The 16,372-nt window shown below is 38.2% G+C and overlaps 1 protein-coding gene across 1 annotated transcript in view; it reads right to left on the bottom strand.

Moving 5' to 3' along the window:
* Positions 1-140: 140 nt before the first annotated feature.
* The window catches only part of LOC120775860 (acidic phospholipase A2 PA4), a 32,719-nt gene continuing 16,487 nt past the window's right edge, over positions 141-16,372 (bottom strand). The window contains exons 2-6 of the mRNA XM_040106230.1: positions 4,262-4,423; positions 4,029-4,198; positions 3,770-3,964; positions 3,617-3,704; positions 141-553 (exon numbers count right to left, since the gene is read on the bottom strand). Of these exons, the coding sequence (XP_039962164.1) occupies positions 457-553; positions 3,617-3,704; positions 3,770-3,964; positions 4,029-4,198; positions 4,262-4,422 (711 nt within the window). The 5' untranslated portion in view covers position 4,423 and the 3' untranslated portion in view covers positions 141-456. The remainder of the gene's footprint in view (positions 554-3,616; positions 3,705-3,769; positions 3,965-4,028; positions 4,199-4,261; positions 4,424-16,372) is intronic.

Below are 16,372 nucleotides of genomic sequence, written 5' to 3'. Positions count from 1 at the left end.
CAAATTATTATGAAATTATATAGTTGCCACATTTAATAAATATATATGTATGTATGTACATACGCGTGCGCACTAATAAAACTATTAAAAAATATATATTATTATTATTACTAATTAAATAAAAAATTACAAATAATTTTAATACGTGCTATTAAAATATTTAGCGTTGCCACCTGCTTACAAATAAAAATTAATATTTTTATATTAATAAGATTTAATAATACTTTCTCTCGTCTCGTTTCCTTCACGACATCATTTGGCGTAATTTTCTACTTGTTTGTTTGCTTTAAGAAATTTGCATTCACTTGTAATCAGGTATATTGTATGTATGTATAATTAGGTACTTATATATTTTTAGTAAATAAGTTGAGATAATTGCTGAAAGTTTCGTTGTTCTGTTGTTCTGTTGCTCCATCGATATCGCTCATCTTCATTATTTTGCTCTGTATAAATGTTTTAAGTGCGTCCTGGTGCACTGGGTACATATTTTTCGGATGGTTGATATTGCCACTGAGCGCAAATAGTATCTTGTTCCGTTTTATTATAACCGGCCCTAGAAGAAATGAAAGAACGTATAACACCAAATAATAATTTAGAGTGTTCATATGCTTATATTAACAATTATTTGATGTAGCAAGCCCACTGTCAAGGACAGAATACCACGTACTATCTTGTTTAACGCGTAAAGTTTACGTTGGAAACATTTAACTCGAATACGGAACTCATATTTTTTACTAGCGAGTAAAATGTTACGTAAGTTTAATTATCGTTCCTAGAAGATTAACGATTACTTCCTAAATACGAGATAAGGTGCGGGAATTTATATGCCTGAAAAGTCAAAGTGTGACTACAAATCTTGTTGGGTTTTGATATCGCAACTAACAACTGCAAATAGAAGCATTATCCGTTACAGCATACAGACAGTTCCGACCTAATGGTCTCGCAATCCTAGCGAAAAGAGGGAAAACATTTGCTGAAACCCGCTTTAGCTGATGCAACACGTCACACTGCATTGATTCTTCGCGTCTGCTAAAATATTGATATCGTTCCGCAACCAGAGGATTGATTCACTTGACTTGGCTCAGCGCAACTTCAACAAAATCAAAGGCCAACGTGGGATTATCATTTTAAAAGGAATTTTCATATAGATTTCACCTGGTAGTCTATTAAAGTTGCTGAAAGTTTCTGGTGTTTTACATTCAAATTTATAAGTTACCAAAGTTGGAAGTAAAAATTGTTATGTAACTGAGTTCAATAAATGTTTTGCATGAGAACCACGTCGAAACTCTGATCTTTGTAAATAAATATGGTTTACTAATGGCTTATTCCTGAGAAAAAGACTTTTGAACGTTGGCTTTGCTTAAAGCAAGACCAGAAGTTATAAAATAAAAGCTACAACAGTTGTAATCTACCCCACCTCATCGTGCGGTTATTTCAACTCAAACTTTTCCAATTGTTCAGTCTCTGAAATCTGAGAGAGAGCTGCTTGCCTAAAAGGCGGTGGGCTAAAAAATTGAAATGAACAGAACGGTAGAGCACAAAGAATATAAAGCTGCTGAAACTGAGCTGAAAGCAGCAATAAAAAGTATTAAAAAGCATAAATGGGAACAGATACGAAATGATATCAACAAAAATCCGTCGGCGGAAATGGGCCTCAAGGAAAGGAAATCACCTCTGGAGTAGCACAGATATCTATACTTGGACCAAACCTATGGAATGCCAGCTACTACGGAATTTTAAACGTCAAAATGCCAGACGATTGCTCTCTTGTTGGCTATGCAGACGACATGGCCACCGTCATAATAGTGCGAAATACTGAAATAGCCAGACGCAAACTCAAACAAGTTATGCTGCCAACACGGATATGGTTGGAATCACACGGCCTTAGCCTAGTCGCGAAAAAACTGAGCTGATCTAACTCACTAGAAAGCATATACAGCTGGAGGGGAACATGCAAGTTCACCCAGAAACTATCAAAACGACGAAAATCCTCAAATAACTCGGTATAAGAATGGATAAGAGAAAGGATCGTAGTGGGCTCAAATTCAGCACACTGCTGTAAAGTCAGTAAATATAACCATGTCGCTATCAGACTTATGGCAAATACCGGAGATCCCTTCGCAAGCACAAGGAAGCTGCTCATGGACGCCACACAGTCAATACTATTATATTCCAGCCAATAGAAAGTGAGCCAAATATCTTGTTGTTGGCTACATAATAGTAAGCAATCATGGACGAAATAAGAGTAGAAACTGACACACAAATGGGTCCATCCAGGAAACCTTGCCCTGAAGTAATGCGAAAGAGGTCCCGCGGCAAGGAATAGTCCACAGTGGTGGGGAGGAGTGTTTTAGTGGGTACAGCACTCAGGTAGGTTGACGATCCCTATATGTCGCGAAGGCATTTTAGACCCTCTTTATGGCCTAAAAAACAAAAAAAAAATACCTTAACAGTCAGGGAAAAAGTGTTTCATCGTTTGCTCACTATTATCTTCGAAACAGGTGGAGGACTTTCTTTTGTAAGTGAATCCATCTTGTATGTTTCGATTCTTCAACGGCTTGGCATTGCTGCTATCAGTTAAAAAATCTAAACTTGAACTCGTAAGTAGTTCTATTGTTCATGACAAGCTGTGTACATCAGAATCTGGACATTTAACTTTTTCTAACGCTAGCAATTGCCTGTGAAAATGTATACTGATTTATTCTCGCCTTTATCTCAGTATTCTTTCCTCAGATGCGTCAACAGTCACCTTCTTTCTTACCAATTGTTTACTGTCACTTTCTCTTCCATGTTCTAGTGTCCGAAAGACTGGATGAGAGAGACAGCTATTTAAGCCTGGATATCTAGAATTGTTCGCTGTTGGCGCGAAAAGAGCACTGTCCAGTAAGATAGCAAAATCACAAACCAAAAGAGTAAGTTACAAACTTTTATTAAATAATAATGTTTACATAAAGTTAACACAAAATCTTTAATACTGCTTTCATGTGAAACTAAAAGTAGAAGTCTTAAGCTAAAAATATAAAATTAGAAATTATGAATATTTACAAAAGCTGCTTAATGAAGAACTCATAAACTTCTGCAAATAAATAAAGTTAATGTTAATTGCGCAACTTAAGTCAGTCTTTCAGTGTCTCTTCAATAATTCCAAAAATTATTCGGCGATACATTATTTCTTTGATTGTAAAAATAGCTGGAACCTGAATTCGGACGATCATAGTAATAACCATGCTCATCTGCTGAGCGGCCATTACCATTGCCTGTGGGCAGTTCGGAGCTAACGCGGGAATTGAAAGTGTCCCACAGTACGCTCGGCCGCTGCACGATCTCGCGCAAAATATTCACTGCGGCCAAACCCACCGAAGCGACTTTTACGCCCAAACGCTTGGTGAGCGAATTGAAATTTTGTCTTACAGCCGGAACGCTGTTAGGGCGCAGCGCGCGACCGTAGTATTCATTACCGTGAGCGGGTCCCGGATAAGAGTAAGGCTTTGGCGGCAAGCCATAGGGGTGTGATAGAATTTTCTCTATCACATTGCCTGCATTGGGCGGCACATAGAGATCCGCCTGACGGAATGTAATATCACAGCGATTTGTGCGATAAAAGAAATCTTCAAACCTTTGGTGCGCCGAGCATGGACTGCGCTCTTGGAAGCAAGTCACCTGGACCACGTTGTAGAATATCGCGCCGAGCGTGTTAGCCGTTTCTGCAGAGTAAATGAGAAAGTATGAAAATGTTTACGCTATTAACTTAAAAACTACCACCAACTACCTGTATTGAGCGATTGTAAACATTTGCGCAAACGTGCATCACAGTCGCAATGCGAACGCGTGAAAGTGCCGGTATTGCAGAGGCCGCGACGGCACTCGCCCACATTCAATACATTCGGACAGTGATCGTGTTCGCGACAGCAGCGATCTTCGGCGACATGCGGACCCAAATCATTATAATCGTCAGCGGTGGTGCCTGTGGTGTGTACATATTGTAGTTCAACATCATCTGTATGTAAGTTAGTAAAGCCAGAACTCACCTGGTCCACACCATTTCGTGCCGGGATAGATAAAACCCAAGCCTCCACGAAACTCGCGCCCATACGAGCCGGATTTTAAGCAAACTTCCTCTAGCTCCATAACCGATTCGCGCGGTACCTGTCGGATGCGTCTGGGATCCGATTGCAGCAGCATACGTTGGATATCACCACTAGCAAATAGTTTATACATAAGTATGGAATTAAGATTCATTACTTCAAGTAAAGTAACTTACCGATCAGTATGCATTTTGCAGAATGGATGCCGCGAGGAAAGCTCTACCATTACCGACATGGCGTTATCAGAGATCAACACTGCGGAGCTCCTAACACTATTAACAAATATTGTTGCCACCAGCGCAACCGTTAAAACGAGAATGAAGAGCTTCTTTGACATGCTGCAAAGGAGAGAGAAGATTTTTTGGTTATTGAGAGTGAAGTTCAAATTTCCTCCATAGCAATGAAAATTGCCTGAGCAAATGGAAGTGGCACGGGTTTTTCAGGTTCAAATAAAAACTGAAGGTCTGGACCAGTCCAATCTGTTCTCTTTCAACTTTGTAAGGCCATATATTCCGCATGGAACAAGATCTTCTTATAAATTGATGTGAGATTTATTTAAGGCAATTGAAGCTTTTAAAGGTCTCACTAAATAAAGATATTTCTAAACTCTCAAAGTGAAGAGTTGGACACTTAACGAAGGAACCAGAAATAAAGTGTTGTGTACTTAAACTTTGCATTAAGGAAGTACCGAATTCAAGGATCGTATGGTGCTATGCAATATTTGCAATTCCCACGACAGCCGGTTCTACGCACGGAAATTGACTCGAATTTCATTCGACCGAGGGCTGGTTTTTTCACGATCTAACCCGTTTGGATCGGTAAGTGTTAATCTGTGTTTGTCGTCATTGGAGCAATGTCTTGCAGCAGGGTTGCTCCGTATCCTCTTGCCTCGTGCTGGCATAGAGTCCAACCCTGGCCCGGAGGCATTTTTCTGCTGCGTTTGCGCAAAAAGGTTCCATCCAAACTCCACCTCAGTCAAGTGTAATACATGCAATGTATGGAGTCATTTTAAGACCTGCTGCACTGCCTTAAGACTCACAGGGAGTGGACCACGAATTACGTGGCCCCATGTTGCCTACGCAATACTGCGACACTAATCTCTCTACGGCTGTGCAATCTGGCGAGTGACCAACAGAGGACCTCCATGATCCCCAGGAGCTCAAACAGGCAACATAGCTCCTACTCTGACTTGTCCACCCCCGCAATCTTCATCCCGCTCCAATCCTCGTGCGAGAACCTATCAGCAACAGTCCGTTCCGTATGTCAGACCGTCATACGTCGGAACGTCACATCAGTTAAGTGCTATTCCTGCACCGGCTGGTGTCATTTCCCGGCCTGTTCCGGCATGCGCACCACACGTGAGTGGAGTGTGTCGTACGTTGCCCCAAGCTGCAGGAGTCTGCCCCCGCAACACACAACAGTGACGTCGCCAACCAACACCCCAGTGCGATAACCGCCCTTGAGGGTTCTGCAGCTGCAACAAACACCACCTAAATGCCACTTCCTCACCCCCAGGATCACCCACGGACACCCGCGACAAGCCCGCGTTCTTCAATTTTACTGCAACGGATTCCAGAGTAAGATCGAGGAGATATATAATGAATCGGGAACGCGTATCGATAGCTGCGGTCCAAGAAACCAAACTAAACAGCCGCTCAGGAGTTCTGAGTTGTGCCGGTTTCAACGTAATACGTAAAGATCGCGAGCGAGATAATGGTGGTAGCCTAGCCTTCATATTGCACAACACCGTGCAGTATCGTCTAATCGATGAAGACATCGACCGCAGGGATACTACCCTAGAATGTCAGGGTATAGCTATCCGGTCAGGCGATTTCGAGCTCGAAATATTTAATATATACATCCCTCCAGTTACATGTTGCCCTACAGGATATCACCCGAATATAGGCGCGCTACTTCGTGGTGAAAACCGTCTGGTACCAGACGACTTTAACGCGCACCACGATCTTTGGCTTGCCTGTCTTGCCTGTCAAACGATCGTAGGGGGATGGAGCTGGCGGAACAGATTGACGATTCGACATTCTGCACAATGAATGACGAAGCCCCCACCAGAGTTATGGGTACCTGTAATAGCTAGCCCGATATTACCATTGCTAGTGGTGGTCTGATAAGTAGCACATCTTGGCGACCTATGCTTACTCTCGCATCAGACCATCTGCCCATAATTATCTCGATCGAGAAACCTCCTGATTTTGTTTCTGTGGACAACCGTACCTTCGTTAACTTTAACAGAGCGTCGGCTTCACAGAATTTACTGAGCGCATCTTCAACGCTCTACCCATTTCTACGGACGTACCTATGCGTTGGCGAATGGAATTTCGACAAGAGGAAATTATAAATCGTCTTTGTGCTGTGGAAAGTACTCTTGATACCCAGATGTATTTAATTAACCTCTCTTTTCAGAGTTTATCACTATTTTCATTTAAATAAATTTTCATTGAAATATTAATAAACTTTTATATTAAATATATTTATGTTTATACTTATATAATATTAAGGCACGATAGACCTTAGGCCGCGGTGCAATTTTCATTTTATTTATTTGTCTAAGTAGAATTAATTCTGTGAATCAGAAAATGCAACCCTGTATCAGCTGACGATTAGAGATATAAGAGTAATTCATGTTATTTTTCTTAAATGACACCAGTGCTACTCAAAAAGAAAAGAAAAAACTGATTGATAAGCCTTTAAATGAAGTTCACTGACGAAACAAAGATCAACATTTGGGAATCTGAAGGATCGCAAATTGTATGGAGAAATGGAGCTCTTGGAGTGGGCACCATTCAATTTATTGAATGCAACATGATCAAGGAGATTTATTTGAATATATTGAAGTATAATTTACGTTCAAGGATGGATAAAACAAAGCTTCTGCCAGTGTTTTGGTTTCAAGGTGTAAGAGCGAAAGCTAAAGATATTTTTGTTACATACATACATATGTATATATAATATGATGTAATGAATCGTAAGCAATTTCCAATTCCATTTTTTTATGATATCTTGTTTTGCATTTTGTTCATTTACCATAATCTTAACACTCATACATGGTCTTAAGAGGAAACTGTCAGCCAAGTAGCTGCTTAGGCAGCTAATGAAAAAGGTTAGCCAGTAACACCAACTATATTAACTAACAACGAGAATAATTTTTATACTACAAAAACAATAAATAGCAGAAGCAACAACATAAACACGTTTACGATTGGCAGGTAAAAAAAGTTTAAGGGCATATTAGTTGCTTGAATTTTACGGATTTTTCTTTTACACCTTACTGAAATGTAGTTAAGCAACTAAGTAAGCATTTTCAAGAACTCATTGGGTTAAATATCTATGCGAGTATTAATACCCTGTAGGAAATATATTTTAAAACCAAAGGCTAAATCCTTTGGGCGGTGGATTCGAGACTCTAATAACATTTGCAGTGAAATAAAGACGTATTAAAAAAATCAGGCAACTGCAACAAAATAGTGTAGCGCAACAAAATTTCGTCACGCTTTTAGCGTTAAATTTAAGAATTTTTAAACATGTAAATTGACGTTTTTGTGAGCTACTCCTTGTAATATTCGGGTGTTTTGAAATATAACAAGATGAAAGGCTGCCAACTCTTCGGAAATATGGAATATTTTTTAAGTATACAAGGTCTGTCGCAAAAGAAACAGAACTTTTTAAATATAACTGTTTCTGGTGGCGCCACCTATTGGTGGGTATATGAAATAAAAAGCTTGATCTCTTGTTAACATTTCGTAAAAATTTGAAGACAGTTGGATAACCACAATCGATGTTATCGATCAAAAAGTGACAGTAGCTTTTGGTCATCGGTCGTAAAATGCAAAGAGCAAATACTAAATTTTGTTTTAAACTTGGGAAAACGTTTACTGAAACATTTCAAATGATGAAAAAAGTTTATGGTGATCAGTGCCTATCCCGTAGTAATGTGCATGAGTGGTTTAAGCGATTCCAAGAAGGTCGTGAAGACCTCTGTGACGATCAGAAGTCGGTCGTCTTCAGAAGTCAAAAATAAAGACAATGCTGATTTGTTTTTACGATTCCGAGGGTATTGTACACCGAGAGTTCGTCCCACCTGGCCAAACGATTAATGCTGTGTTTTATCTTGGTGTTATGAAGCGTCTTTTGTCACGCATTCGTCGTGCTCGACCACAATACCGTGAGGCAGGGTCCTGGCGCCTGTTGCACGATAATGCGCCGTGTCATCGGTCGACGCTTGTCACTGATTTTTTGACAAAAAAAAACTCCATATTAACCATTAATCACTCACCCTACTCACCTGATCTGGCACCCTGTGATTCTTACCTATTTGGAAAACTTTATTTCCCCATGAGAGGACACTGGTTTCAGGACATTTCAGCTATCCAAAAGGCGACAACCGATATTCTCAACAGCATTCCGAAAAATAACCTTAAACACTCATTTGAAATGCTAATTGACCGGGCTAAACGCTGTATCGAAGTACAAGGAAACTACTTTGCATAAAAAGATATACCTTTTGAAAAATATCAATTTTTTGTTGTTTTTTTAACAGTCCTGTTTCTTTTGCGACAGACCTTGTACATATCTTTGTGGTAAAAAAATCTAAGGATCGTAACATTATAAATTTCGCAGCCAATTACACGCTCACAGATTTAACGCTCTACAGGGTCTCTCTTTACTCATAAACAAGACAGCAAACAAGTCTTCACTAAAGCTAATATTATTGCTGGCCGTTTTATAGACCGTTAAGCGGTTGGCCAATTCTGCTGGAGGTCATTACCGTTCTTTTTTCCAAATCGGCGCATTAACAGTACTGAATTTACTTTGTTAAAATATTTCTTGTTTTTGTAAGCTACACTTTTTATTGCATTCAACGCGCTCGAGTTATTATTAATGATTCACATTTTTAGGTCATCACTTATACGAGTACTACTTATGATTATACGTAAATCATTAGTTGGACCGTTGCCAGCCAACCGAAAATTTTAATTAAACAAAAATTTATGTTCAAGGAATCTACAAGCTATATGTTGTAAGTACTATTTTCAAAAAATGTTCAGATGAAATTATTGAGATAGAATAATTGAATGTTTAGAATGCTTCACAGTTGAAAAATTGCTTATAAGAGTTACCGCTTGTTTAAAATTGTTTATACAATTAAATTGATAAAATTAATTAATTTTTATTGAAACTAAATTGCTTTTAGAAACCGTGTATTTACAACAAAATCTTCTAGTTCACATACAAAAAATTCCCTCTTTGGGCACTTTTGAAAAAAAAAAACAAAAATCGTTATCGTTTCATCGTGAACTTATGTTACAGAATGACAATTAAAAAAAATGAAAATTCCGCTGCACAAATTTCAAAAAGCTGATTTTCCAAATCTATCTTCTTTTTTACAATGCCAATGTCGAATTTTCAGCAGAGCAGTCGATGTAGTAAATACTATTATGAGCAAAAATAGTAAGACTTTGTTCATAATTTTGAAATTTTTAATTTATTCGAACTCTATGTCGCCCCCCTCTCAGAGAGAAATCTCAATAAACTTACAATTGATAAAGTCAGTTTGCAAGATAGCTTTCAATGCGTGTAGCGATTCGCATTTAATATCTTCAGAAGTCAAATGGAACCAAATCAGGCGAATACGGTGGTTGCGGCATGATTTTAGTGCGAAATTTGCCGAAAAACTCACGAAAAATCAACGCAGCATGCCACGGTGCATTATCGTGGTGCAAAGACCCAGAGCTGTCGTCCCATTATTCCGTCCCTTTTTACAAATAACTTCACGCAAACGACGCATAACACTTAAATAGTATACAATGTTGATAATTTGGCCAGTCGGAGGAATTCTGAGTGCACCACACCTCGATAAGCGAATAAAATTATCATATAACCTTAATTTTTGACACGCTTAGACGTTTTTTTTTCGACTTCGGCTCAGCTTTACCACAACATTCGGCCGATCGATCGTCTGTTGCCGGATCGTAAGGCTAGACCCAAGACATATCACCAGTAATAGTATGTTTTATGACATCGTGGTGGTCGGAAAGCATGGTTCAACCGACGTTAACGCGATGCTGTTTTTTCGAAAAAATTTAGTGATTTTGAAACCAATCGTGCTCTTACTTTTCTTACGCCCCAATGATCTTTCAAAATGGTTTTCACTGATCTTTCCGATAATCCCACGATGCCAAAAAGATTTATGTACTTCAGAAAGACAAGACAAGCGTATACTAAGCGCTAATAATTATTTTGTTGTTACCATTGGCACAGATGTCACTGACAGTTATATTAACCTAAAAAAAAAAATTTGAAGAATGGGTGTTCGGTCTTATTTTCGAAAGAAAATATGATATGAATATTCTTCTTCTTCTTCTTAATTGGCGTAGACACCGCTTACGCGATTATACCGAGTTATGAATATTACACTATTAAAGTTAAAGATAATTGCCTCGGAGCTGTAACTAAGGAAATTTTTTAGTAAAGGACGTCAAGCCTTAACATTCTCAGATGGGAATTTTATGTAAAAAGCAATAACAATGTGGATACGCACCCTATTGAAAATTAAAATTTAACTGAATTATATATTCTCAGGGTGGAAATGATAATGACATGTTTCCTACCAATCTCCAAAAAATATAGCAACATCTTGCTGACTATCAATTCCGGCTTAACCACTGTTTGCGCCGATTCACCAGGATTCGACCACAGCGACCGTTTCAGAAATTAATCGGTTTTGCTGCAATTCGTCATCGGTCCATGAGCGATTTTTTGCGGCACCAAGAAATTCGATAGGTATATTCTTTCTGTAACCTGTCTTATTTTAATAAATTAAAGTATATATATAAATGATCAGTATGTTGAGCTGAGTCGATTTAGCCATGTCCGTCTGTCTGTCTGTCTGTAGATATAAGAACTAGTCCCTCAGTTTTTAAGATATCGTTTTGAAATTTTGCAAACGTCATTTTCTCTTCAAGAAGCTGCTCATTTGTCGGAACGGCCGATATCGGACCATTAATCAAATGCTTGTATGGACAGCTTTCACATTTGGCAAGATATATTCACGAAATTTGGTATATATTATTTCCTAAAGCAACAATGGAGTTTCCGAAGAAATTGATCAGATCGGTTGACTATAGCATATATCTGCCATACAAATTGAACGATCGGAATCAAATGCTTGTATGGACAGCTTTCACATTTGACAAGATATATTCACGAAATTTGGTATATATTATTTTCTAAAGCAACAATGTAATCTCCGAAGAAAATGTTCAGATCGGGTGACTATAGCATATAGCTGCCATACAAACTGAACACATAGTTACTAACAGAAATGCACCTGTGAAGGGTATTTAGCTTCGGTGCAACCGAAGTTAACGTTTTTCTTGTTATGTATACATTTTTTAATAAAAAACAAATCACTATACACAGAAGAATTGTGATCTGCCATAAAAGACAGACTTTCAGATGTTGCTGTTGATATCAAGTATAGTTGAAAATGCTTTGCTTCGACTTAAGTGAATTTAGAGGCCTCCAATGCCGAAAAGTGAAAAACTGTTTTGTTTCACTATCTTTGAAGCGTTCCGCGACAAATCTAAGCTAGCTTCATCATTTGTATCCAAAAGCGGCAATATTTTCTCGTAAAATTTTAAACTTCGAACGCCTACATGTCATATCATATCAATACTTTTGTAACCAAGTTAAATTCAGCAATATATTTTGAGAACAAGAATCTCTTCAATTTGCATATTTCAACATTCACCGAAGCAATATTTTACCTAAGTAAATAATAAAACAAACAAACGCTAGACTCTGCTAATATTTACCTAATTATTGTCAACAAAAAGTAGATAGTCAAAAAGCTACTGAAACGAACAGATAAATAAATATTTGACGAGCTTATTTAAATAAAATGTTAAACGTATCTACACTTATATACATAAATATGTACATACCAAATACCACAGTTAGTCTTAACTGCAGTCCAAATAACACTTGACAACCGAGGCCGAACAGAGACCATCATTCAAAATAACAGCGGATGCTAATGAAATTTTGTTAACATACGCTTAACTAGTTAACATTCTATGGTGGTAGTGTTGATGGTGGGCATGTTAAAAGGCGCCCAGTTTTAGGCAAGCGGGAACTTATAAACATGAGAGTGGTCAGCAGTGAACAGTTAGAACAGCTAACCCTTAGATCACACCTATCAAATACTAGGTGGGGTAGTATCGGTAGAAAGTTTAGCGTAATGAAACAGAAGAGGATGATGAAACATTAGAGTATGGCCGCTGCGTATGTCTGAGCCTTAGCTGATTGAGACGCGACTATGTACTTCTATACCTCTAGAAGTTTCAATTCAAAAGAAAATGGGCGGCTACGTAATAAAAATCAGTATCAAAGAGGTATAAGAAAAAAAAAAACCTTAACCCATTATTCTCAAGATAGAAAGTGTAAAAAGATTTGCTTGATTCAACTTCAAAACTTAGCTATGGTATAGCTTAACAGTAAACTACTTTAATTTTTTTGGCTATTGTAAGAAAATTTTTATATACGAATTTCTACTATTTTTGTTGTTCAAAAATTTAAGCTTGTTTTACAAGTCCAATTTTGTCTCAAAACTGGCATAAAGTTGAAACCATACGTACTTTAATTTTAACATTGAAAGACCAAAAAACACTTCTGAAGTCAATTATTACACGTAAAAAAGACCTCCTGTTTCGACAAGCTCAGTGAAGAGACAAACATAGGCCTCTAGGAAACCCAAATGTGTATGTCGAAGTTGAAGAATAAGTCGTAGCAACTTAAGAACTCATACAACTACTGTAACAACACAAAATCCACCTGAAAACCCTTGATCATAACGGCCTCTGTGGATGCTCGAGACGATTGGTAAAGGTGAATATACAAGTTAACAGAGCCGTTTATAGCGGCAAGAAGAGCGGAGAGCACCAAATGCATTGCATTGTTACAGCAACGGTGGCAACCTTCATCCAAAGGACGTTGGAGCCAGCGATTGAATCCGAACATTTATTCATTTAGAATAGTCCAACCGCTTCAGTGCAGTCAGCAAACCATTTGACCTCCCCTTCCAGTCTCTCGAAGAGCATACTCTGCTCTGCTAGCAAATGTTAACAGTTGACTAAAATAAGCGAAACTATAAACTATTGTAACGGCTAATATTTGCTAATTATAACGGCCTTAAACATACCGAAACTGCTGCGTTGTGCTCCAACTTGAACTTGAAAACGAAATCACAAAAGAAGAGGCCTTTTATTTACATATTCATTATTAAAAGGCCAACAATTATAGCACATCAAAAACGTTTTCATACCTAGTAGTCGTCTTCATATCCCCTCTACGCTGCACTCTATATTTGCGCACTCTGCTCGCTCTGTTAAAAGAAACCTCTGTACATAAGAGCGCAACAACAAAGTCGTTCAAATGCACTAGCTTAACGTACTAAAGTTATTTAATCTGCTATTCTAGCATTATTTCTCTATTTGCTTATGCCAGTTTATTTAATTTATACCAGTTGTTTGTTCGATTCGTTACTCTACAAGGTTTGGCGTAACATAGGCAGCGAACGTAGTGTGGGTTGCGCTTTTGATTGTGTTACATATTTTTCACTGACTGTTGTTTGTTATTTATAAAAAGGTCAATATTTAGGCTAACTGTTTGCTATCGTGCCGGTTCAGGGTCAATAGCTTCTTTCAAGTCCAATGACCGTTCGTTTTCGCTTCGTTTGTTGTGGCGTTTGTTCGTCTATTGACCGCAATTTAAGCACCGTTTGGCTTTTGTTTTAAATACATATTTATTGATATTAATAGATTAATTGACTGACTTATAAGCCGGGCACAATCAACGCCATGAAGAGCTGTTTTGATTGCTCTCTCATTTCATTTATCGCATTTTTACTGTTTCTATTTTCTTCTGTTAGTGTAAAAGCTGTGAGTTTATTGCTTTTTGTTGTAGGTCATATATTCGTCTTTATTGGAATGCTCTGTGGATTATCGAGCCTTCAAAGCTGAGTGACGTATTTATTGTATTTTTATAGCAATACGTGCGCACGGCGATATCCGTAGGAAATTGGTAATTTAAAAAAGGAAGTATGAGACAAAAATACAAAAACAATTAATTCAAGTTCACTTACGAACGTGTTTATTGTTATAAGCAAGGACGATTAAGTTCGTGCTGAACCGAGCGGTTGCCGAGCTCGCACTTTCTTAGAAAGTTGTATGCAGCAGGTCAAGTGACAGCTGTTTTGAGTGAAGCAACTTTCATTATTACGAAAAACATGAATGAAAAGGAACTTCGTGTGTTGATAAGATATTGCTTTATGAAAGGAAAAAATACAGTTAAAGCAAAAACTTGAATCGCAGAAAAATCAATCAATCAACAAAGATAGGTATGCAACGTTCAGCCGTTGTGAAATAAACACCGAAGAGGATGGACAATCGGGTCTTAGTATTCAGAACGGACCCGAATTTTATCCAGCCAACGACTGTCAACTCAGCACCATTCCTCGAAATTTCTTCAGGAATGTATTCTGCCGCTATAACAAAAACAATGCAGAAGAGTTTGTTACCGACGAAAACATCAAAAAATTTACATAATAATTTTGGATGACCGCAAAGTAAAGTTTTTCAAGATAGCACACACTCTAAAGATATCAACCAAACTTGTACATCATATCATTAACGAATATTTTGGTATGAGAAAACTACATGCAAAGTGTGTGCCTCGCGAGCTCACTTCTGACCAAAAACAACGATGAGTTGATGAATCGGATCAGCGTTTGGAAATGTTAAATCGTTATAACCGTAACCGAATTTTTTCGTCGATATGGGACAATGGATGAAACATAGCTCCGTCATTTCACTCCGAAGTTTAATCGATAATCTTTCGAGTAAACTGCACTCAATCCGCTCCAAAGCTTCAAAAAACGCAACTGTCGGCTGACAAGGTAATGGTATTTCGGGATGCGCTTGGAATAACTTCCATTGAATACCTTGGAAAAGAAGCCACCATCAACAGCGACTGTCATAGTCATATAGCGTTATTGAAGCGGACTAAATCACCGAAAAACGACCACATTTGAAGAAAAAGAAACTGCTGATTCTGCAAAACAATGCACTTTGTCACAATTCAGTGAAAACGATGGTAAAAATCTATTAATTGGGCTTCGAATTGCGCCCGCACCCACCGTATTTTCCAGCTCTGACCCTCAATGACTAACATTACTGTTCTCAGACCTCAAAAGAATGCTTGCTGGGAAGAAATTTTCGTCGAATGAAGAAGTGATCGCCGAAACTGAGGTCTATTTTAAAGCAAAGAACAAATCGTACCACAAAAATGACATCGAAAAATTGGAGGGTGGCTATAATCAGTGGCCTCGGCAAAAACGAAGTTATACCGCTCTCTCGTTCACTTTCGTTACGAAATCGGCACATACGAAGGACGACAACGCGCTTTAGTGGAAAATCTCTTTTACTATTATCGAAGCATACGTTATAAGGAGGTTAGCTGTAGGCATGAATCAATCTCCATACGTTTCTGACGTCAAAGCACATAATGCTTAGCGAAACGTGCAAATCTAATATATTAGCTTCAGTGCGTCATCATTAAGCTCTTTTGAACATATCGTCGTACTAAAAACAATTTTGAGTATTCCTAATCCTAACTGCCAAAATTTTCTTTTGGATTGGACTTGGAGACTGGCAACAGTGAGAGATATTTCGTCCTAGCCGATTAAAGGCTCGATAGGCGCAGAGGTCTGCGGTTTTCGTAAGAAAGTCTCTTAAGATGAGAGCGCAGGCGTAAGTATTCTTTGTAAATCCCTAATATATTACCTAATTTTTACTTTTAGACGCTTTTTGTTGTGTCCCTCAATCCAAATTTGTACGTATATGGTACGCTATATTATGATGGTCTTCAAAAACCTTAGATGTTCGTGCAGTTTCATTGGCTTTAAGCAGACTGCGACTGACTGAGTTGCTCCACTTTTGAAGATTACTGAGTTTCTCAAAAAGTCTGTTGATTTTAAAGATTACTGAGTTTCTCAAAAAGTCTAATGATTTTTGACTGGGTTGGTTTGTACATTTTAGGACTTTAAACGATTATGAAAGATCCACTTTATCTCAACGCTTTCACTTTGTATATTCGCATACTTTCATTGTTGCATACAACCAACGATAAACACCAGATTTCTCTCTCTATTAGCAGTGAACCATCGTCAAGCCATGACTAAGCGTCCATTGCGCTTTAATGTCTATTCTCAC

The sequence above is a fragment of the Bactrocera tryoni genome, chromosome 4 (assembly GCF_016617805.1).
Source record: "Bactrocera tryoni isolate S06 chromosome 4, CSIRO_BtryS06_freeze2, whole genome shotgun sequence".
In the NCBI taxonomy this organism is placed as follows: domain Eukaryota; kingdom Metazoa; phylum Arthropoda; class Insecta; order Diptera; family Tephritidae; genus Bactrocera; species Bactrocera tryoni.
This window is presented reverse-complemented; position numbering and strand designations above follow the sequence as displayed.